Source organism: Populus nigra, chromosome 14 (assembly GCF_951802175.1).
Source record: "Populus nigra chromosome 14, ddPopNigr1.1, whole genome shotgun sequence".
In the NCBI taxonomy this organism is placed as follows: domain Eukaryota; kingdom Viridiplantae; phylum Streptophyta; class Magnoliopsida; order Malpighiales; family Salicaceae; genus Populus; species Populus nigra.
Window position 1 is genome coordinate 12,147,826 of NC_084865.1, and position 21,920 is coordinate 12,169,745.

Sequence of the window (21,920 nt, forward strand, 5' to 3'; positions counted from 1 at the left end):
CAAAAAGAACAAAAAAAACTGAGTCAACCGAGTTAGACCGTATAAGTCATAATTCAATTCATGAAATTAAGATAACCTATAAAAAAACAAATCAAATAAATTATAAAGTTTAATTCCCAAATTTTATGTTAGAAAATGAAATCGAAAAAAAGAGTAAATTTAAAATTAAAAAAAGCATAAAAAAAAGAAAAAAGAAAAAAGGTACTGTTTGAATGAACTGTTCTTTCGTTATGTTTGAAATTCGAATGTGAGTTAACGGATTAGACCAAGGAACAACTTATAGTTTTGGTGTTTTGGTGTGTGTGTTAGTGTGTAACGATGGTTAAAAAATTTAGTTTTTTTAGAAAAAAAAATTAAAAATAAAAACCTATATAAGAGGTTAAATAAGTAATTTCAAATTCATTCTCCAATCAAAATTATAAAACAGATATAACTCGAGTTATTAAATAAAAAAATTAATTTGAATTAATCTGAATTAATTTGTTTTTTTTAAATAAATCAATTAAAACAATGTTATTTTATATTTTTTAAAAAATAAATTATAAGTTAATTTGATCATGAATTAAATCAAATTTTTTCATTGTCACTCAAATTTTTTTCTTTAATTTAAACGGTCAAAATTTAGTGCCTATTTTTTTCTATAATTATAACTGTGTTTTGCCACAACTATAAATTCAATTAGTTAATATAATAAACGTAAGGTTTTGCATAGTTCTTAATTAAAATTTTATTTTGAATATCAGTAGAGAAAAACTTAAAATTTATAATTCTTTTTAATTTTTTTAAATAATAATTATAAAAATAGTTACAATACCAAACACACACTAGCTTAAATTAATAAAAATAGGTTTTTTAAGATAAGTAATCCAATCATTAGAAGAAGATCATCTCCTTCAATAAAAAGCTTAATCTCACCGACCCGTCATTTACTTCCCCAATCTATTTACTTGAAAAAAAAAACTTCTCAATATTTGAGGTTCCACTTTAGCAAAATCATCAGCGATCATCATGAATTGTGAAGTCTGCCAACTCAAAGAACTGGTAATCAAAAACCACTGTCTAATCTCTTTTATCAGTGAAATTTTTGTGTTTTTGTTTCTGGTTTTTCTTGATTTTGAAGTTTGAATTAAATTAAATTTGTTTTGTTTTTCAGGAAGTTGAGCACTTTGAGATACGAGAAGTTCTACGTTGTGAGTAAATTTTAGAAACTGGGTTTTGTGTTTTGATCGAGTTTGAGGTTTCTGAGGGGTTAAAGTTTTTTTTTTATATACATATATGTTATTAGTTAGTGTCATGTTTTGCGTGTACTTTGTTTTAAGAGTTTTGAGTGTTTCTTATGTTGCTTGGAGAATTTGATGTTCGTGGATGAAGATTAGTGAGTTATTACTTGTACGGTTATGGGATAAAATGAAATTTTATTATTATTAATTTTGTATCATGTTTTGAGTGCATTCGTTTTGGGCAATTGATGTTATCTTGTCTCATTCTGGCTTTGTAAAGTGATAATGGTTATATTCATTGTGTGTTTTGTGTTCAAATTGATGAGGTGAAATTGATTGCAGGCATCTTACACACGATTGTGTTTCATAGAGCTTTGGGTCTGGTCCGGCCTAAAGACATTGATTTGGAACTTTTTGACATTACATATGTAAGTGATTCTACATTCTTTCATGTTATTGCTACAATTTCTCTTGGATGAAAACAATCTAGAGCTTCATGATGACGTTTGTGAAAACTTGAAACTTCATGTAAGAACTAGTGATGGGAGAGTACATTACTTATGAACTGTTTGTTGATGTTGCACTTTCACTATTTAAAATAAAGTGTGGACTCACCATGGGAAAAAAATGCAAATGAAAAAAATGTTCTGGCTTTTAAACGAAGCAAAAATGAATGTGTGCAGATTTCTTTCCCTGCAGAATTGCTGGTTGACTGGAGATCAACACTTCAACTTCTGATGTCTCTCTTTGAACTGGATGTTGTTGTTTATATCGTGCTGATTGTTTTTTGTTCCATCTTTTTTTCTTATCACTTAGGTACAATGTGGTGATGTAGAACTTGAGAAAAAGATAGAGGAGAAGATTGATCAATTCATAAGTTGGGTAGAGAAACACCCGAATAAGAAAAGTCAGGTAGGCAGTATGCTGCATTCTTGAAGTTGATCCAACCAAACTGTTTAATGGTACAGGGATTTATCTTATAGTTTTCTAAGACATTCCTTTCATTTCAGTGGACCAGGTCATTGTCTTCTTCTTTTTCTCATGTCTCCTAGTGTTAGTTAATATTTGAAGTTGTATTTTGTGTTTGGCTCATGCATTTCATCCTCTTTGTCATCATTAGGTAACTTGCAAGTGTCAGGCCACCAAAATTCTAGTGCTTATGCATACTAATCTCTGGATGCTTAACATACTTCATGTGCATAGTTTACACATGATTTCTGTTTCTAATATTATTCCTATAGCTTGCTCTTTCATTCACAAATTAGCGATTTTCATCTCTTATACACTTTCTATAGTTTGCTGACTTCTGGATTGACCATGCAGATATGCTTATCTTTCTATGAAACGAAAAACAAACATCCATCATGGTTCAACAAAACTGAACGCCTGTTTTGGGAACATTGGTATGTCAACTTGCATGTAACACAACATACTAAAGCACACTCTGGAAAGTCTCATCATTCAAAACCAATGGTTGACCTAGGAGGTAACATCACACTTATGTATCAACCAGATGAATTATCAATGCTTAACCCTCTAATTGCTGAAGTCTTCCCCCCCTGACTTTACTATGTTTCATCATTATAGAAACTGTATCCGAGGACAGGGGTGTTCGGAGGGAAGCACTTGAAGCATCTCTTCATGAGGTTTTATTCCAAATAATAAAATTTGTGAATGAGAAAAAAGATCATGTTCCCCCCATAAATGAAGACATTATCTGTTTTCCCTGTGAAATCACCATCCCAAGGTCAGTCCTAATTCTCCCCGTACACGTGATACAAAACAATATTTTCATAAAAAAGTTACTTGTCATGTGTGTTTCTAAGCTGCAGCATGTTGTATGCTTCTCTTTCTAGAACAGTTTACCTTTTTGTTCTTTGATTTTTTTTTCCTTTTAATCTCTCATTTTTCTGTAGCAGCTTTGTTGTGGATGATTTTTTTCAGCATTTGTTAACATTATATCTGTATAGCTGCATTCTGGTTCATGAAAGTTCTTTTTATGAAGTAGTTTTACCACTTATTTGTTTCATGAGATCTTTCCTTTCTTCAAACAGAACTGACAAAGCGATAATCATATGAAAGGAAACATTTTAGCATTCACATTTCTTAGATGAAATGAGAAAACTGAATGTGGAAGCTGTAAGAGTGAACAATCACACTTCATGAAAAAGGCATTCATCTAAATTCATTATAATCTGCAGATAATTGCTGATGTCACTGAAATGACTTCCATGTAGCTTCATGCTTACATGCCCATTCCTTGTGGCTTTTATATGCTATTGTTTTTTGGGCTCGCTGGATTGTTTTATTACTTAGATCAATAGTTGCTTCCACAGAAGAAAACGGTTTGTTCGCAGTGGGAGCAAGCAACCGCTCTAGAATATACCTCTTAAAATTGGTAAAACTCATTATTTGCACCCTGTTTTTTTGTCAATTAATCATAAAAGCCTCTTTATTATCATTTCAATCAATTAAACCCTTGTATTTTTTATTTCAGCCCATTAAGTATTATTTGCGAAATAAAAAATGATACTACTTGATAAGGAGGGTGGGAGTGAGTGATGATGTTAATGGGAATGAAAGGAAAGTTGATGATTACTCAAGTAGTGAAAAAGACTACTCAATTAGCTGAGAGAAATTTTCAATTATGGCAAATTGTACTCAATTAACTGAAATTGAGTGGCAGAGGTGCATTTTCTTATGTAATGGAGAGAATTAATGAACGAAAATAACATCAAGTGTGCTAAAGTGATTTACAGGTCTTATTAGCCAATAATGTGAACTACCTTTATTCTTGTTGTCGGTACCAATGCTTGAACCTTGGTCGAGTGGTGGGTAATATAACACCAACCACAAGACCCAGGAGCATTGGCAGTGAACCTCATTATCAGCCCTTATTCATGTAGTGCACAAATGCAAGTTAAATTAACAGGTCCAGTTGATTGGAACCGCTTACACCTGTGATGCCAGCTAAAACCAGTCTCCTGGCTTGGCAATGTTGATTTTACCTGATAAAGAAATCAAAGAAGTCTGTTACTGGCATTTTAACTAACAAGCTGCACTTATATTTACTCTAGCTGTAGTTGGCATCTACTAGGATTCATTGAATGCCCTTTGAGGCCTTGCCCTTGTCTTGATAATAAGATATTGTTGTGTCATCATTTCTCTTTGTTAGGAAATTTCTCTGAGGCTCATGATTAGACTGCTGAGTTAACATTATACTGCCATTACTCAGTTCATCGGATTCTCCTTTTGGGATGGATGTGTTCAAGAGGATGCTACAGACCGGGCATCCAACCATGCTCAGTTGATTATAATAGTTGGCCACCTGAACCGCTTCGTCGACTACTTGGAGGTTAAAAAGATTCTATTATGTTCGTGATATCTTGAATTGTGTACATATCAGGTGGGCGGCGACCTTGTGCAGACTTATGGGGCAACCAGGGTTTGATTCTCCCTCGGTGCTTGTTTAGATGCATCATCTTTCGTAATATTTGCCTTTGTTTTATCTCTCCTTTGCCCCTTTACCATTTCTCTCTTTACTCGACTTAAAGTGCAATATATGTACTCTGTTGATTCTAGTGCAATAATACTATGCGTATTATGTTTCCAGTATGCGATTTTTTTTTGTTAGGGTTGCAATTTTGCAATGCTTGCATGATTCGGCAATTTGACTCCAAGCAACCTGTCCAATTTGGATGCCATGTGAACTTCATTCTCAAGTTGCTTAAAACCTCTTGAGAAAATGGTATATTTTATGTGGGATTCACGCAGAAATTACCCATAACCTTGAATACGAGGGAATAGCCATATTAATAGGCCTCACGCCCCTCATTTACCGTAAATGTCTGACAGTTAAATTGAAAATTCAATGACAAGAAACTTGTGCTCCCTGCAGGCCTCGAGTCTTTGAATTTATCACTTGATATTATTAATTATAAGTTTTCGCCTGGCTCTTTTCTATTTTGTAGTGTCAACAATTCAATTACTCAGATTTTCTTCTTGTCCGAGACCCAAAGGCATCATTGAACTTCACTGTTCATTTTGAACATTTTGGTACGTCCACCACTTGATTCAACTGGGAACACTTAAGAACAATTATCATTTTGATTTAGCTATAGAACAAGATTGGTGAAGCGTTGCAGGCTAGATAAATTTTTTTCTAACATAAAATAAAGAATATTTATATTTTTTTTTAAGAAAAAAAACTCATTGTCACTCTATTATAAATATTTAAATTAAAACAAAAGTTCAATTAAAAATTTCAATTGTAGTTTAATGATAAATAATAAAATTTTAAAAAAATTCTCAATTTAAAACCCTCATCAAATCAAACAAAAACAAAAAAGAAAAAGATTGAGCATCAAATATGAAAGAAGAAAAAAATGAAAGGGTAAAATTAAATAAAAAGAAAAATATCAAAAGAATGAGAATATAATTTGATATATAAAAAAATAAAAGGAGAATATAAAAAAACAAGAAAATTTGATAAATGAATTAAAACAAAACTAATAAATATAAAAAAATCAAGGACAAAATCAAAAGAAAAGGAACTTGAAGAGCTAATATGAGAAAGTGGAGGGTTAGGCATTACTTTCTATGAGGAAAAAGAAAAGGAAACAAAAAAGATTCAACAAGTTGATGATGAATCAAATGATATGACAAAATTAATTTTTTGACACATGTCTCATGAAGACAACGAAGTCGGTGACACGCTGATACATGCAATGCACGCATTAAAAACTTTGAAAGTTTTTTTAATTTTTTCAAAAACATCTTCCTACCCTCCAAACCCAAGTATTATTAAATAAAAAAAAAAACCTTTTCAATTCGGATTTAGCCTCTAATGTGAAGTTTTAAAAAATTTGAATCTAAGAGTAATATCATAATTACACTGAAATAAAAAATATAAAATGCCAAAAAACCCTAAACTATAGTTAAGTAATTATTTGTTTTGAAGAATAATAAAGTTATTTAACTATGCAATAGATTAATGGAAAGACAGCAACCCTTCAACAATTAAAAAATAATAAATAAAACATTTTACATTAAAAATACACACGCAGTAGCATATCTTGTCTCTTTATTCTAGTGACCACGTGAGCAATCAATGCCACTCATTATTGTTGGAAATAACCTAATTTCCTTCTCTCTTTTTCAGTCTCAGATGGATACATGTATCTGCAAACCACTAATACTATGGGTGCTGATAAGGACAGCTTAAGCATGTTTATTTGCTATCTCTGAGAGACAATGGAAGAGTTCTTGTGGCTTGCTAAACATAACCATATGGTCTGCACCTTCAATTTCCATAACTTCTTCAACAGCACTGTTTTCAATCATCCAGAGTTGAAACTCTTCTGGTATCGCTAAATCTTCATCGCAGATAACATACACTCGTTTGACTGACCCATAGCCCGTCGTGGAGAAACTGTTTGCCTTTGACAAATCATACAGAAACAGTGATCCTGGCCTTACCATAGTCTTTGCTTGCTCAAGATCCTTGAAAAATACAAAAGCAAGGCATGTTTAGAAATCATGTAAAACCTGCAGCGCGCTTGCTCTACCAGGTTTGACTTGATCAAAAGGAGTAAAGAAGAGCGAAGACTACTTTAACTGTCATGTTAGAAAGTCCACAACTAATGTAACTGTGAATTTGAAGATATTGACAGGAAAGGTACCTCAGGTGGACTTAGCTGATAGAGCTTGGAGGATAAGAAGTTGGGTCCAAAAGACATCGTTGTGAGATGACTTTGAGAGCTGCTGTATGGTAAAAATTGAGTGTCCAACCAGGAATCCGCCGGGGTCCTCTCGTTATACTTTATAGATTCAGGGGAAAAAATTAGAGAAGAATTCAACTTGAGAAGCAATTGATATTTTCAAATAGCACTTCAAAGAATTATTAATTTTTTTTTTTTTTGCCAATATTTCTAGCAGTACCTGATCCAAGACAAATGATGGCTTGTGTGTGGTATCTGGCATGAAAGCTGATAAGAAAACAGCAACAGCAATCTTCTCTGGGAACTTTTCCATAGCAAGAGCCAAACTCAAACCTCCTAGGCTGTGCCCTACTAGAATAACCTTCTCCTTCGGTTGTAATGAGGCCAGAAACTCTAACAAAGGCTCCGTATATTCATCAAGTGTTTCTACATCTTGGATTGCCTTCATGTTGGCGCCTGAAGCAGCAAGGTCAAGCAACGTGACCCTGTTACTTGCTGAATCAAGCAGCGTTTTGAACTTTTGCCAGCACCAAGCCCCATGGCAAGCTCCATGTACTAGAACAAAATGCTTCTGATTCTTGGTCTCTACCATTGTTGTTTTGATGCCGGTAAGCACCTGCATTCCAGTATATAGGGTGGATAGATGCACTCTGTATTACTTATTCATCTTGGACCCCGCCTCACGGAGGAAGAGAAAGTTCACAGTTGGCGGCCAAAGAATTTCCAAGGAGATATTTAGAAGAGCCAAACAGATCAAAATTTATCTTTTTAAATACTATAAATATAATTTTTTATGTATATTTTAATAATAAAATATTTCTAAAATATTCTATTTTATTTTAATATATTTAATATACAAAGTTCACGTCCTAAACATAATCCAGCTCAATATTAAAAATTAAAATTAATAAAAAAAATTTGAATAAATTTACTAAACTCATAACATAAATCATAATAATAGTATAATCTTATAAAATATAAACTGAAAAAATATAAATTTTAAAAAATAAAAAAAAAACCTACTAAAAATATCCTAATACACAGTATTTTAGCATTTTACTGTATATATAGGAATGATATTTTTGTAAGAGAAATAATAAAATAGTATTTTATTTAAAACTCTTTTTAAAGCACATAAAAAATAAACATTAAAAAATTAAAATAATATTTTTTATTTTATTTTTAAATTTTCATTTAGCATGTGTCTTTAGTATTGCGGTTGTTATTGTGGTTGTGGTTTTAAAAAAATTATTTTATAAAAAGTACTTTTAGTTTGGAAAAATATATGTTTGGTTAAAACTGTGGTTGAAATTGAAGTTGAACAAAAAATAATTTAATGTGTTTGGTTAAAAAAATGTTTTTCGAATTGAAGTTATAAAATAATGAAAAAATATTTTTAATTTAAATATTGTAGATTTAACTACTATTATTACATCATAAAATAAATAATATTGATATCAAATATTTTTTATTATTCCATTAAACTATATACAATGTCATCACATACAAAATCTATTCAACAATGACTATATTTTTCATGGTTTCTTAAGCACGCAATAAGAAAAACTGAATTTTGTGTTACGTCATCAAACAATATCCTTCTAATTTTTTGAATAAAACACAATTAAAATAAAAATAAAAACTAATTTTTTTTTAACTGAGTCGGACCCGACAAGAACATAATTGGAATTGCAATCAAATTCCACAAATGCTACATCATCATGCGATATCCTTCTAATTTATGTAGTGTTATTAAATAATATTAATTACTAGTTTTTCGAGTAAAACTCATTATTAAAAAAAAATTACAATTTCATTACGTACAAAATTCATTCGATAAGAACTATAATTTTCATGATTTTTTTGAGAATGCAATAAAATTAGGTAAAATATTATCAGGAATAAAATTGAGATTATAATACGAGTAAATTTAATTTACCTTAAACTACTTTTTTAACAAACAAAAAAAATATTATTCATGTTCACATAAATAGTACAAGTAAAATCAATTAATTACACTAGTTTTTCAAAAAAACCCTAAATTTTTCATGTGATCAATGCGAGTAAATTATTTACTCGCACTGATTTTTCAAAGTTAAAAACAAGACGAGCAGCTGTTTATCTGAAACTTGCGGTGCCATACAGATATGGATGAACCTTACCCACAGCCTCCTCGTTACCAAACAAGCAAGAACTATGCCCAATACGTAGGGCTGGTAGATTAGGGAGGTGGAAAATGGTCAGATGAGTGGTTGAAAATCAAAAGGACCACATCCACGTGGCATTCGATTGTTTGATGTTATTTTTTAAATATATTATTTTACCAATATTTTTAAAAATCCATGCTAATAAACAAAAATAATGGGAAAAGAAAGCTCCCTATAAATCTATGTATCTCTAGGCTCTTCAGTCCCTACAATTATACCATTCGGCATGAGAAAAATATTGTGTATTTACTATAAACTTAGATTTTAATTGTAATATCAACAACACTGTGGGAATGATATTATAGTGATATGGTAGCGTTGTTTTTACTGTTTTTTAATTAAAAAATATTATTTTATCTATTTTTTATATTAGATTTATTTTAGTAGCCAGATTTAAATCTCTTTTAACATGTGTTAGGTTTGGCTTGGTAACCAGATCCAATACTATTAGGTTTACCTTGCCGAACTTAAATATTTTAAATTTTATTTTTTTATTTTTTAAATTTTATTTATTTTTTGGTTTATACAATAAAAGAAATAAATTAATGGATTTTTTTATTTAAAATTTAGTTAGGTTAATTTTTTTTTTTATCGTTGGATTTGCTGTCGGGACACAATAGCATTATTTAACTATATGATCTCGATATTGCAGTCCAGTTTTTTTGTCGTTTCAATTCCAATGAAACAAAAAATCAATAACGTGCAAATCTACACTTCTCTTATTTATGGGTAGATGAAATTGAAGGAATTACTAACCAATCTAAGATATAAGATATGTTTGTTTCTTAAAATTTATTTTGAAAAAAGTTATTTTTTAAAATTTTTTATATTTATTTATTATTAGAAAAGTTGATCAACGAAAAATACTTTCTAATTAAAAAAAAATTTGACTTGGTTTCTAGAAAGTATTTTCCTAAAAAATTTAGGTGGAAAACATTTTCTAGAAGTTGTGAAAAATTTAGAAATATCATATTATTTGCTGATTATATCAAAATTGGTCCTCAAAATTTTGATTGCTATATATATATATATATATATATATATATATATATTATTTTGAATATTTATTTTTCATTTTCACCTCTTAAAATTTAATTTTATATTAACTTTGGTCTTCATTTTTATAATTGTTATTTGCTTTTCCCTTATTATTTTTTTATTGAAATTTTTTATGTATCAAATTTGATCCTCATTCTTTTGATTGTTACTTATTTTATTTGAAATAATTTATGAAATGTTAATTATTATTATTTTAATTTCTTCATCTTTCATTTTTTTTTATTTTTTAGATTTGATCTCTATTATTTTAATTATTATTTATTTTATTTGAGATAATTTATGAAATTATTTTTTTTTCAATTTCATTCCCATTCAAATTTTTAATTTGTAAGATTTGTTTCTCGTTATTTTAATAAACTTGAGAAAAATAAAACAATAATAAGTTATTTTCCAGCTCATTTTTTATGATATAACCAAACACTGGAAAGTGTTTTATAACTTATTTTTCATTACACTATCAAACATCAGAAAATAATTTATTTTCCTGAAATTTACTTTTCAGAAAAAAAAACCACCAGTAAATAAATAGAATTTAAATTGATTCTGGTAGGATGTGATATTTGGTGAGACAGAGACGGTGGTGTTGGCAATAAAATGGGCCATGACAGAGCTAATGAAGAGTCCAGAGGATCAAAAAGAGTCCAGCAAGAGCTAGCAGACGTGGTGGGTATAGAGCGGCGCGTGGAGGAAAGTGATTTTGACAAACTAACATTCTTGTATGATGTCTCAAAGATACATTTCCATAGACAATAGACGACTTGTAATGTATGTATTTTTTTTTCTTTCAAAAAAGAAATAAAGACAGACCCACGGGCCTCTCTTAAACCCACATGAGTTTTTGTAATAGGTATATGATTTTTTTTATAGGTTATTTGAATATTTTGGTTTTTTATTAAATTTGTTTTTTAATTTTATTATTTAATATGATTTTTTTAAAAAAATTTTGGTATTTTTTTTCTTTTTTTAATCTTATCTTATTTTTTCTTTCATCATTTAATATAAGGTTTTATTTAGTATTGAGGTGATAATAAATGGTATTTCATATTATTTTTTATCATACAATAAAAAGCTTTTTCGCCCCTTTTTTTTGTGTTTTTGTTTTTTATTTTAATTTATTTTAATTTTATTATTTAATATAGGTTTAATTTTATTTCCTTTATGTTTCTTGGTCTCCTTTTTATATCTTTTATATTTTTTTTAAATTTCATCCTTGAATATGATATTTTTATTTAATTTTTTCCTTTAATATTAAGTTGATGATAAATTAAAATTTATATTTTTTTTATAATTTAATTAAAAAAATTGCTCTTTTTTTTATCTTTTCAATTTTTTTAAAATTCTATCCTCTAGTATGATTTTTTTAATTACTTTGGGTTTTTAGAGTTATTTTTTGTTTTTTTTAATTTCATTATTTAATAGAATTTTTTTAAAATTCTTGAGAAATGTGATGTTCCAATGAATCCTCGAATCAAATATAGTTTTTGTTGACATCTTCGATGCTTTGGCATGGCAAGAGAATTGAGAATCTTCCGTACCAAAAAACTTGTTTTCAAGTTTTTCAAATTTATACTTAGTTGGAAAAACATATATTAAAAGTTTTTCATAGTTTTTCGTTTACAATTTTTTTACTGTTTTCTAAATAAATAAAAGACAGGAACAATAATTTTTATTTTATTTTATATATAAACAATTTTTAACAATGTAAAAGATTATGTTTTTTTATATTTTCATATTTAATTACTGTCATAAATTTTATTTTTATTATAAGTCTAATATAATTTGTTTTAGTTGACAATATATATTTTTTTATGATAACTTTCAATTTAAATCAAATAAAATTAATATTCTATAATTAGGTTATCATAAAAAAAATATTAAGATAACCAATAAATTATAGATTTGATTTTTTTATGAAAATAGTTGCAATCGTGATGCATTTCTTATTTTTTTCATTTTCAGTGAAAAAATTCATCTTTATTCTCAATAAATGAACATTCTTTTCAATTTTTAATTGAAAAAAAACTAAAAAAAAACTAGAAATGAAAAAAGAAAATAATTTTATGTTAGGGATGAAACTAAATATTTGAAATTGAAAAAAAATTGTCTAAGAAGCATAGTTTTAAACCCGGTCTAGTTTGGCAGGTTGACTTGGGAGCCGCCCGATCAGGAACTGGAACCGGGCCTGGTTGAAGAAAAAACAGGAAAAAAAAAAACTCAATATGACCCGACTAACACAATAAAATCCGGTCAAAAATTCAGTTACAACCCATTAATTTTTTTTTGTTTTTTTTGCTAAAACAATCACAGTCGTTATATATATATATAGACACCAGCCGCAAGAACTGGATCTTGTTTCAAACAAGAAATAGATTGTGCCGTCCAATTCAATTGGGGGGCGGCAATCATGAAGTGTTGCCCATCTCATTTTTAATAAACAATTAATAGCCAGCCCACAGTCATGAAGTGTTACCCATCTCATTTTTAATAAACAATTAATAGCCAGCCCACAGTCATGAAGTGCTGCCCAGCTCATTTTTAATAAAAAAAAATTAATAGCCAGCCCCCAATCATGGTGAGCTGGGGAGTCCTCATGAATATAAATATCCAATGAGCTGGGCAGCACTCATGAATATAAATATTGGGTGTCATTCATTTGGGGGGATAGAAAGGGTCGGAATCAAGATTGTTTATTCTGTTGTGGTACATTTCGGTTTTGGATGTTGTTTTGGGATTGTCATTTTTATATATATTTTAAAATATTAATTATGTAATTTAAATTTTAAATACAAGTAAAAAAATTAAAGTTGAACTAATATGATCTAATTAATTTAACGAATTAAAAAACAACTTGGATGAGTACTAAAAAAATTAAAAAAATTAAAAAAATAATATATTAAATCAATTCAAATTATAAAATCATAACAACATTAAATAAAGCAAATGAAAAACACCTACCACCCAATTGACCTTATGTAAGAAATATAACAATATGTAAGGAGATTCCTCATAAATATTTAACCCGATCCAACGATCGAATTAAAAGATATAATTAATACTATAAAAACTAAAAATTATTTTTTATTTAAAAAACAAAAAATTAAATTATTCCCGGATAGAATTGGAATGAAATTGACAACCTTTTTCAGGCTATGAACTAAAAAACTAGGGAGAGTGATTAAAAGAAAATAAAATCCCATTCTCTGTGTCGCACGTGTGCGACGTCGCGGCGAAAACATCCACCCTTAAAATTTTATCTTATGTGGCAAATATAGGGAGACAAAGAATTCTTGTCTTTTATTAGTGGAAAAATAAAATGGGAGTCGCCACCTAATATTTTGGTCACTAGGAACCCTAACTGGTCTTAGAGATTGGTTACGGGGACTGGTTGCGTAAAGGGATGGTATTAGCACCCCAAATACGCACTACCTAATGTAAGCTGCATTGTTTTATTGTCTGATAAAATCTAAAGTCTGGTTGTTTTTTCTAGTTATTGGTCCGTCTATGGTTTAAGAAAAGTCCTCCTCGGTAAGGAGATCCTTATCTTATCGAGTAATTCTGATGTCAATCAAAGAATTTAATATCCGGAATACGTCTTACGTATAAGGTCATAACGCCAGATATTAAAAGAAAACAAAATAATTTTTTTGGAATTTTTGAAATATTGGCCTAGTTCTCGTGACTTTAATAAACTGGTTATTAAACCAAAATGCATGCTAATACATATTTTTGAAATTTTCTTTGTTATATGAAAATACAATATGATTTTTTTTTTATTATTTTTGAGAGACTTGGTCGTATGCATGAAAACAAAATATTTTTTTTATTTTTTGTGTTTTGACGAAAACCAGGTATTTTAATACCGTATTTGTATCTTTACAGTATAAAAATACAAACCAATATTAATATATAAAAATACAAACCGATATTAATTAAAATGCAGTAAAAAAAATTGCAGAAAATCACAGAATTTTTGAATTTTTGTTTTTGGGCTGGGCCCAGCCCGCCCCATGTGGCTGGGCTGGACCCAGCCAGTGACCCCGCCGGCTTTAGGATGCACAACTGAGTGCTTACTGTTCAAGTGAATTATAATTCACTTGAACAGTAAAAATGCAAAAGGAAATCGCATGCACAGAGATGAAAAACGCATACCTGGAAGTAGAAACGAAAGGGGTGAAGGCGTGCTGGCTGGTCTCTTCTGTGCTTTCGTCTGTTTCAGTTCTTCTCCTCTGTTCCTTGTTTTCTTTTCTCTGTTTCTCTTGTTTTTTTGCCTGATGTTCTGCCCCTGTTCTTCTCTTCTTCAGTTCGTATTTCTTTTCTCTCTCAGTTTAATTACTCCTGGTCTCCCTCTGTTATATCCTATTTTCTCCCCTGTGTCTGTCTCCTGCTCGTCGTCTCTTCCCCTGTCTTTCCCCTCTCTCGCTGTTTTTTTTCTTTCCTCTGTCATTCCCCTCTGGTTTCTTTCCTTCTTCCTCCCGGCTACTCTCTGTTTTTTTTTAATCTTTTTTTCACGTTCTCTCCTCCTCTGTTCTGTCTCTTTCCTTACCTCTCCCTCTGTTTCCTGCCCCTTTCCTTACCTCTCCTTTCTGTTTTTCCCCCCTGTTTTCTCCTCCCTTTTCAGTCTTCTTCTCCCGCTTTTATAAGCCAGAGGCGGTCTTGTGCTGGTAAGTGGTAACGGTCGCCTTGTAATCTGGAAACAACGGGATAGCAGCCATAAAACGTGCCCCAAGATTGGAGCAATCTGGCGCTTTTGCTGCAAAACGTATCTCTGTTTCTTTACTGCTGAAAACGGCTTCTTAAGGGAGACAACGATTAGTGCTTTTAGTGAAACGGCGCCGTTTCAAAATTCAAATGAATATTTGTGAGTCGTACTTGTATGTTTTTATAATTTTGTAATCAAACCCCCGGATGAATTGTAATTGGATCCCTTGATCTTAGTGTTTTTCTGGTTTGGTCCTTGATTTTGGATTGTTTCAATTAAGTTCCTAATTGACCATCAAACTTCGATAATTATGCAATTAAGCCCCTAATTTGACCAAATCAACTCTTCAAAATTACAATTGGACTCCAGAATTTTAATTTCTTCCAATAAAAGCCTAAATTGACTTAAAAAATCAATTTTCTTGCAATCAAACCCTCCATAAATTCAATTAAACCTTGGATAAAATTTAATTGAGTCTATAAACATCTGATTTTGGACTTTTCTTTCTCAAATTAAATTTTCCTTGTCCCTAGGGCTCTCATCAGTAAAAAATATACTGTCAAAATTTCAATTCTTGTATTTTTGAATCTCCTCAATCAATTTCTATTCTTTTTCAGCATTCCAACATCCTTTTCTCACTCCTATTATTTTTCGATTTTTTTGAATATTTTTTGATATATTTTTTTGTATTTTCTTATTTGTATTTTTTTTATTTTTTATAGGGAATCCAAAAATAGATAACAACACTCTGTGCATAGCAAAGGGAGAAGTTATATATATATATATATATATATATATATATATATATATATATATATATATAAACACCAATATTTATGAATAATTCTATGTAAAAATACCCAAGAAATTTATAATTAAATGATCTCAAGATTTTTTTTAAAAAGAATTGAATAGTATTTCGATAGGTTATACCTTTCAAGTCCCATCTCGAACATTCCCGGAGAGGCGAGTCAGCCATGATGGTAATAATTATAATTAAAATAAGATTAATTTTTGGATTCTATGTATCGGGGAATCCTGAAAAAACAAAAAATAGTTGGTAGAACAAGTGGAATTTTTGTAAGATAAATAAACACCGAGGATACTCTCAGGATCCCACTAGGAGTGCCGAGATCCTGAGAGTTGGTCGATTATAAAAAAATATATAATATAAAAATCTTGAGATTTTATATTGTAGATAATAAAAATAAATAAAAATTGGTTATTGATTACCGGTAAGCGTTCTTGGGAACGAGTGGATAGGGGTAAATTATACCTTCCCCTAACATAAGGGAACTCTCAAATCCTAATTCATATCTTAGGTATTTATTAAAATCAATAAAAATTAATATGGTGGCCAATCACACCTAAAAAATATGCAATCGGTGGAGACTCCCTATCTTTCTCACTTTTTCCTTACCTATAGTGATTCTGCCCGCCCCGCATGTCCTTGTAGGTATTAACAACTATATATCAACTATCGAACAAAACACCAGTATGACATATTTTTAAGTAATTGTAGGTAGAAAAAAAATCCTTCAATCAAGGTGATACCTATTAGTTTCATACAGTTATTTATATGAAATCAGAGGTGAAAAGAATGGTTGAGAACAATCATACAACTTGAACTCGACTATTCACGAGCTACTGCATCTCTTTTTGCTAGTCATCAATCCACACCTGCATTTCTAGAAAAAGCTCTATCTGACTTGGTTTCCATCAAAGAACTGTAGCCTGCAGTAAAAAAATATTGTTAGTTAAATATATTTATAAAAAAACAATAAAAAATGGATGTAATTAAAAAAAGAATCTTTTCATCTGTTTCATATGCGAAATGAATAGAATGGACTCGCTAGTGTGCGTTGTAACAGAATTGTGAACACACCAGTTCCAGTTCTCTATACTGGAGTGTGATCGTCGCATGAAATGTTCGGGCATCATGTGTTGAACACATTCCACCCAATGGATACAACGATTTGAAATCCTTCCAAACTGACACCTCCTTCAAACCTGAAAGCTCTTTAATTTTCTTTAGCATATTTTTTGTCTTTCTTTGTGCTTCGTACTAAAAATTACACAACCTATATAGTACAAATGAATTATATGTTAGTAAATAAAAAATAAAATTGAATAAAAGGATGGAAATGTTTTATCTTCATTCCAATCTTACCTAGTTGCAGTGTGATTCTCCCAAACCCTCCATGAAATAACATTGCTAGCTCTATCCCATTCAAATTTTTCCTTGTAGTTAAAATTTATAAAAGAAAATTTTCATTAGTATTAATAAAATTATTGAATTAAAATAAAAAAATATTTAAGTTAATACTAACCTTAAACCTTCCAAATCATGCATCAATCATAGGTTTCAATTTAGAATGTTTGGAAACCTGACTCTATAAAAATAATAGAATTTCCATCAATGATTTCATCGTCGATAATATGGTTCTGACAGCCTCATTGTTTGTAAACCAAAAATTACATTCGTTAACTGAAATTCATTTTTCAAATATTATTAACATGTTGTTGTGGAGGGAAAAAACAAACTTACATTGAAATGTCATTTTTTCACTAGGCCTGATACTTCCTAGTAAATGGATCCCACTGTGAAGGGACCCCCATCTTGACATAGTGACATCACACTCGTCGAGCCCGCGTCGAGTGTGGATGCCTATGTCGGAGATTCCTATCTGGTCGGCACCTAACAAGTCATGGTCAACAAAAGCGCTACTAGAAGAACTAGCACCGATCATGTCTGTACGACGCGCTATTAACTTTTCCTAAGCATTTACACAAATTAAAAGATTAAGATACCGTAAAATATTCATATTTAAAAAACAATTGGCAACACCTTCCCTATATACAAGGTTACCCAAAATCTTTAAACCTGCAAATACACAACTATTTAAATTTGATTGCCATAAACCATTTGATTTTATTCAATTTGTTTCCTTGTAATTGAGTGAAGAGTTCACTCAAGTTGTACTCAACCTAGTTTTTAGATTATTGTTTTTGAAATTTTCTTTTATTAATACATATATTTATTATAGAGTAAACTTTAATTGAAACTTTCAATTTAATAAAAAAATTCCAAAATACATGCCAAATTTTGGCAATGCCTTTACCATTAGAAAATAAAAAATTAATATTTAATTTTTTTCATCGGTGTCTCCATCTATAAAGTATAATTGAAATTTTCAATTGAATAAAAATTCTTAGAAACCTACCAACTATTACAGTCGGGGATACTATATGTAATGAATAGTGCAATTTAGAGGTGAAAGGCTCCAATGCTCTCTGGAATATGCTGACAGACTTAATTCATTGGTGATACCCTCTATATTGAACACAATAAATAGTGCAATTGAGAGGGAAACGATTTCATTGCTCTTTGGAATATATCGACAGACTTAATCCGTCGGTGATACCTTCTATATTGAACATAATAAACAGTGTAATTGAGAGATGAAAAGCTCAAATGCTTTTTGCAATGTACTGATGACCTTAATATGTTAGAATATCTATTGATATTTTGCAGTCTATCAGTATTTCTATCGGTGTACAACAATTTCTATTTCCAAATTGTATTTGTATTCATTATCTATATATCCTGCAAATATTTAAAATCACAGCAGCACACATAACACAATAACATGAGGTTTGTGTAGAATATTAAAATCACATAAAATTAATGTTTCTTTGCCATTTAATAATAAATTAATGTCATTTTTGATAATTTTGTCATCTTTATCATAATCTTTTATATTGATTTCATCGCTATCATAATCTTCATTGACTTTTGTATGTCCGCTAGTTCTTAAAACATTATTTACTCCTCAACGTCAAAGTCAACCAAAGTATTCTTGGCGACGTGAAAATTTGAATTTTCTTCTAAGTCATTAGATGAAGCAACTCGATATAGATCAACTAACTTTTCAAGTTAAAAGACATCATCTCCCACAATGAATTCATCATTGCTATCCTAAACAATATGGACACAACTCCTGGGTTTGGTTTTCACTACAGATAACCAATTGACTCTTGGACAATCCTTTTTAAAAGGGGTGTATGTGTAATAAACTTGCTGGCTTTGCTTGGCAAAAACAAAAACATCATCGACGTTGCAAAGTCTAGCCTTTGTACTAATTTTGACCAAACCATGATGGGGATCTACTCTGATTCCTCTATCAATGGTATCATATCAATAACATTTGAATAAAAAGACTTTTATTCTGCTCACTATGATATTGCAATTCAATGACCTCTTCTAACTTCCTATAGTAGTCAGCTTCATACTTATTAGAAATCGATCCCTTAACACATACCTCATTGTTATATGTCTTTCTACTTTAACTATACTCTTTAGTATGAAACACATGTTTATTAATGAAATACCTGTTATAGCACTTTACCTTTCTCTCAGGACCTAAACTTAATAAATTTAAAGTAACACTAACATTACCTCTAAATTGATAAACTTGGTATATTAATTACATCTCCATCATAATTAATGAGAAATGTGTAATGAAATTAAGTATCCCAAGAGATAAGAATAATTAAACAGTCCTTGCATGTGTTCTAAACCATTTGAAAAATAATTCAATTTATCAGTTTCTGATAGTATAAGAGATAAATTGTTCGAAAGTAATAATATGTGGTGTAAATACTTATTGAATAAAAGATCCCAGTTCATCGCAGTAAATAACACATAATTATTTGCTTGTCTGAATTCTATTTCTGTCAAATATTTTCTCATCACAACATTTTTGGGTATGGGTCATCTAGGATGAGAGAATATTGACAAATTCTCACTCAAAAACAATTCCTTACCGTCGTCATGCCTTGGAACACAATTGATTTTTATCCTCCAATGAGGCTCAAAATAGGACAAGATAAATATTGAGATCTCTTTAATAATATAAGTCTCTCATATCAAAGTTTCAACATGCTCCTTTTTCTTTTTACTTTTCTCTTAAGGTTGAACAAGTACTTGCATGAAATTAAATGAATATTTTTTTTTAAAAAAAAGACTATAATTTTAATTATGATGGATATGGAATCCTTAACCTCTCGAATGGATACATCCATATATATTGGACTAGGCCTCCAACTTTTTTCTTAAGCAGTAGATGTATAGGTAGATGCTCCTTTGAGTTGAAGAATGATAGATGGAATATCATTTTAAATTTACAGATTGTCTAAACGATATTCATTTCAAGCCTCTCTATATGTTGTGTTTGCAACTTATTGGATCATATATCTCTAAAGAAGTAACTGATCTTCATGAGTGCATGCATCTCATACTCCTTTTAGCAATAAATCTTGGTAAGCTAGTGAAATGAGTGTTTGCATAAACATGTGGCAGTCATGACTCTTTATTCCATACAATCTGCAATCCTCCAAATTCACCAACCTTGATATGTTCGAAGCATGTCCATTAGGAAAACATAGACTCTTAAGCCATTGGTAGACAAGTAATTGTGCATTCTTGTCTAAGGCAAAGCTAGCTTTGGACTTTGCGACCCGTGACCCATCATAAATTAACTCTATATTTTTACGATGACAAAAAAAAGATATATCCATTTTAGCCTTGATGTTGTCCTTTGTCTTCCTGATGTAATCATATTATTCGATAGTTTCACCCACATCTACCTAATGTTTTGTCCATGTTTTATATATAAAATGTCTTGATATTCTTTGTTTTATGTTTTGAAGGTACTTTTGGATGAAAGATGCAAAAAGAAGTAAATTGAAGGTAATTGGCAGATTTGATGTTCAGTTGATGTTTTGTGCAGAGCGTGAGTTCTAGAGATCGAAATGAAGTGATTCTAGTGGCACTAAAAAGATAACATCCATACCTTTCTAGAAATGTAATGCAAGAAAAATAAAAAGAGAAAGATCATGGAAATCACATCCTGCAAAGTCAAATCTCGCATTCTGCCAGTGTTGACCTTTGTCCATTCAAAATTTAATATCTAGAGCTACAGAAGTCCAATTGATGCAAACTCAATTTTCTTGGATTTCTAATTCAAAGACGTATCCACACTCCAAATATTAGACAAAAAAAATGTCATATGAGGGAGATATGATTTTCCAAAGATGACAACTGAATTCTGCCAGCAAATAGGTTTTGTGAAGAAACGAGTCCAAATTACATTCCGAAGTATCTTAACCGACATCCAAGTTTTTATATCAGCAATTTAGCTCCTCTAAGTCAGAGCTTGAAGATTTCATGCAAGGCTATTTCTTTTTAGAGAAAATAGTTATTGAAGTACTTGAATGTAAACTGCCAACTTAAGGAAGGATTATTTTGTAAAATAGAGACTAGGGTTTCTTAGCATATAAAAAGAAAGAGAGAAGGGGCAGCAGCCAGCAGAAAAGAAGGAGAGCAGAAGGAGGCAGCAGCCAGCAAAGAATAAACGCAAATTCTCTCCTCTTCAAACCCAAAAGTCATGCTCTTTTTATTCTTTAGAAGTAGTTGTTCAATAGTTATGCAAGGCTAAGCTCTTTTCTTGGTTGCAAGGACATAACAAACTTTCAGATTTCAAGAACCGTGAGATTTATTCTTCCTTTTATTCTCAGTTTATGTTATGAATGAGTATGATTGTTTTCCTATGCATATTTCCTATGATTGTTGTTGATGATTGCTAGAGCGGACTCTAAGTTATTGTTGTGAACAATCTATTGCTAAGTTTAATATCAAAATCGGAGTTGTGATATATGAACTTGTGAAGCAACTAAGCTTGATAATTGTGGTGGAACTACGTTATTGAACTTAGGGAGAACATTTGAACAAAGTGACACAAGCTGCGGACAACTTGTATGTTAATCTTGATGAAATTATCTATTTCTTAAAGCTACCATTAAATTGAATCATTAGTGCGGACACTTTGATTGTTTATTGGTTAGGATTAGTTATACAGTGGATCTATTAATTAATCAACGTTAAGAAAAGATAAAATTTCAGAACGTAAACTGCAATTTTCGTTTCAAGGATCGGTTCTAATTTCCGTTGGTG

At 30.4% G+C, this 21,920-nt stretch overlaps 2 protein-coding genes across 5 annotated transcripts; one reads left to right on the top strand and one right to left on the bottom strand.

The window, feature by feature from the left end:
- Nucleotides 1–867: 867 nt before the first annotated feature.
- LOC133672430 (autophagy-related protein 101) lies at nt 868–4,835 on the top strand. Of its 4 annotated transcripts, none has more exons than XM_062092840.1 (8): nt 868–1,041; nt 1,154–1,190; nt 1,563–1,648; nt 2,037–2,132; nt 2,544–2,706; nt 2,808–2,967; nt 3,557–3,618; nt 4,396–4,835. In XM_062092840.1, the coding sequence occupies exons 1-7, from the start codon at nt 1,009–1,011 to the stop codon at nt 3,597–3,599; spliced, it is 618 nt and encodes a 205-aa protein (XP_061948824.1). In that variant the 5' UTR covers nt 868–1,008; the 3' UTR covers nt 3,600–3,618; nt 4,396–4,835. The 4 variants fall into 4 exon arrangements, with proteins under 4 accessions (XP_061948824.1, XP_061948826.1, XP_061948827.1 ...); XM_062092842.1 differs by having other exon boundaries at nt 4,456–4,835; XM_062092843.1 differs by lacking the exon at nt 3,557–3,618 and having other exon boundaries at nt 869–1,041.
- A 1,396-nt stretch (nt 4,836–6,231) lies between these two features.
- On the bottom strand, nt 6,232–7,687 carry LOC133672780 (salicylic acid-binding protein 2-like). Its single transcript, XM_062093309.1, has 3 exons — nt 7,161–7,687; nt 6,902–7,039; nt 6,232–6,722 (listed from the first exon to the last, which is right to left on the bottom strand). Exons 1-3 carry the CDS (start codon nt 7,560–7,562, stop codon nt 6,441–6,443), a joined length of 822 nt encoding a protein of 273 aa, XP_061949293.1. The 5' UTR covers nt 7,563–7,687; the 3' UTR covers nt 6,232–6,440.
- Nucleotides 7,688–21,920: the final 14,233 nt, after the last annotated feature.

What these genes read in the sequence shown, in the direction of transcription:
- LOC133672780 (XM_062093309.1), bottom strand. Translation starts at nt 7,562, where the DNA reads ATGCAGGTGCTTACCGGCATCAAAACAACAATGGTAGAGACCAAGAAT. An exon ending in CATCATTTGTCTTGGATCAG is followed by an intron (nt 7,040 to 7,160) that starts GTACTGCTAGAA and finishes GAATCTATAAAG; the next exon opens with TATAACGAGAGGACCCCGGC. An exon ending in ATCAGCTAAGTCCACCTGAG is followed by an intron (nt 6,723 to 6,901) that starts GTACCTTTCCTG and finishes GTATTTTTCAAG; the next exon opens with GATCTTGAGCAAGCAAAGAC.
- LOC133672430 (XM_062092839.1), top strand. Translation starts at nt 1,009, where the DNA reads ATGAATTGTGAAGTCTGCCAACTCAAAGAACTG. An exon ending in TCTGCCAACTCAAAGAACTG is followed by an intron (nt 1,042 to 1,153) that starts GTAATCAAAAAC and finishes TTTGTTTTTCAG; the next exon opens with GAAGTTGAGCACTTTGAGAT. An exon ending in GATACGAGAAGTTCTACGTT is followed by an intron (nt 1,191 to 1,562) that starts GTGAGTAAATTT and finishes AATTGATTGCAG; the next exon opens with GCATCTTACACACGATTGTG.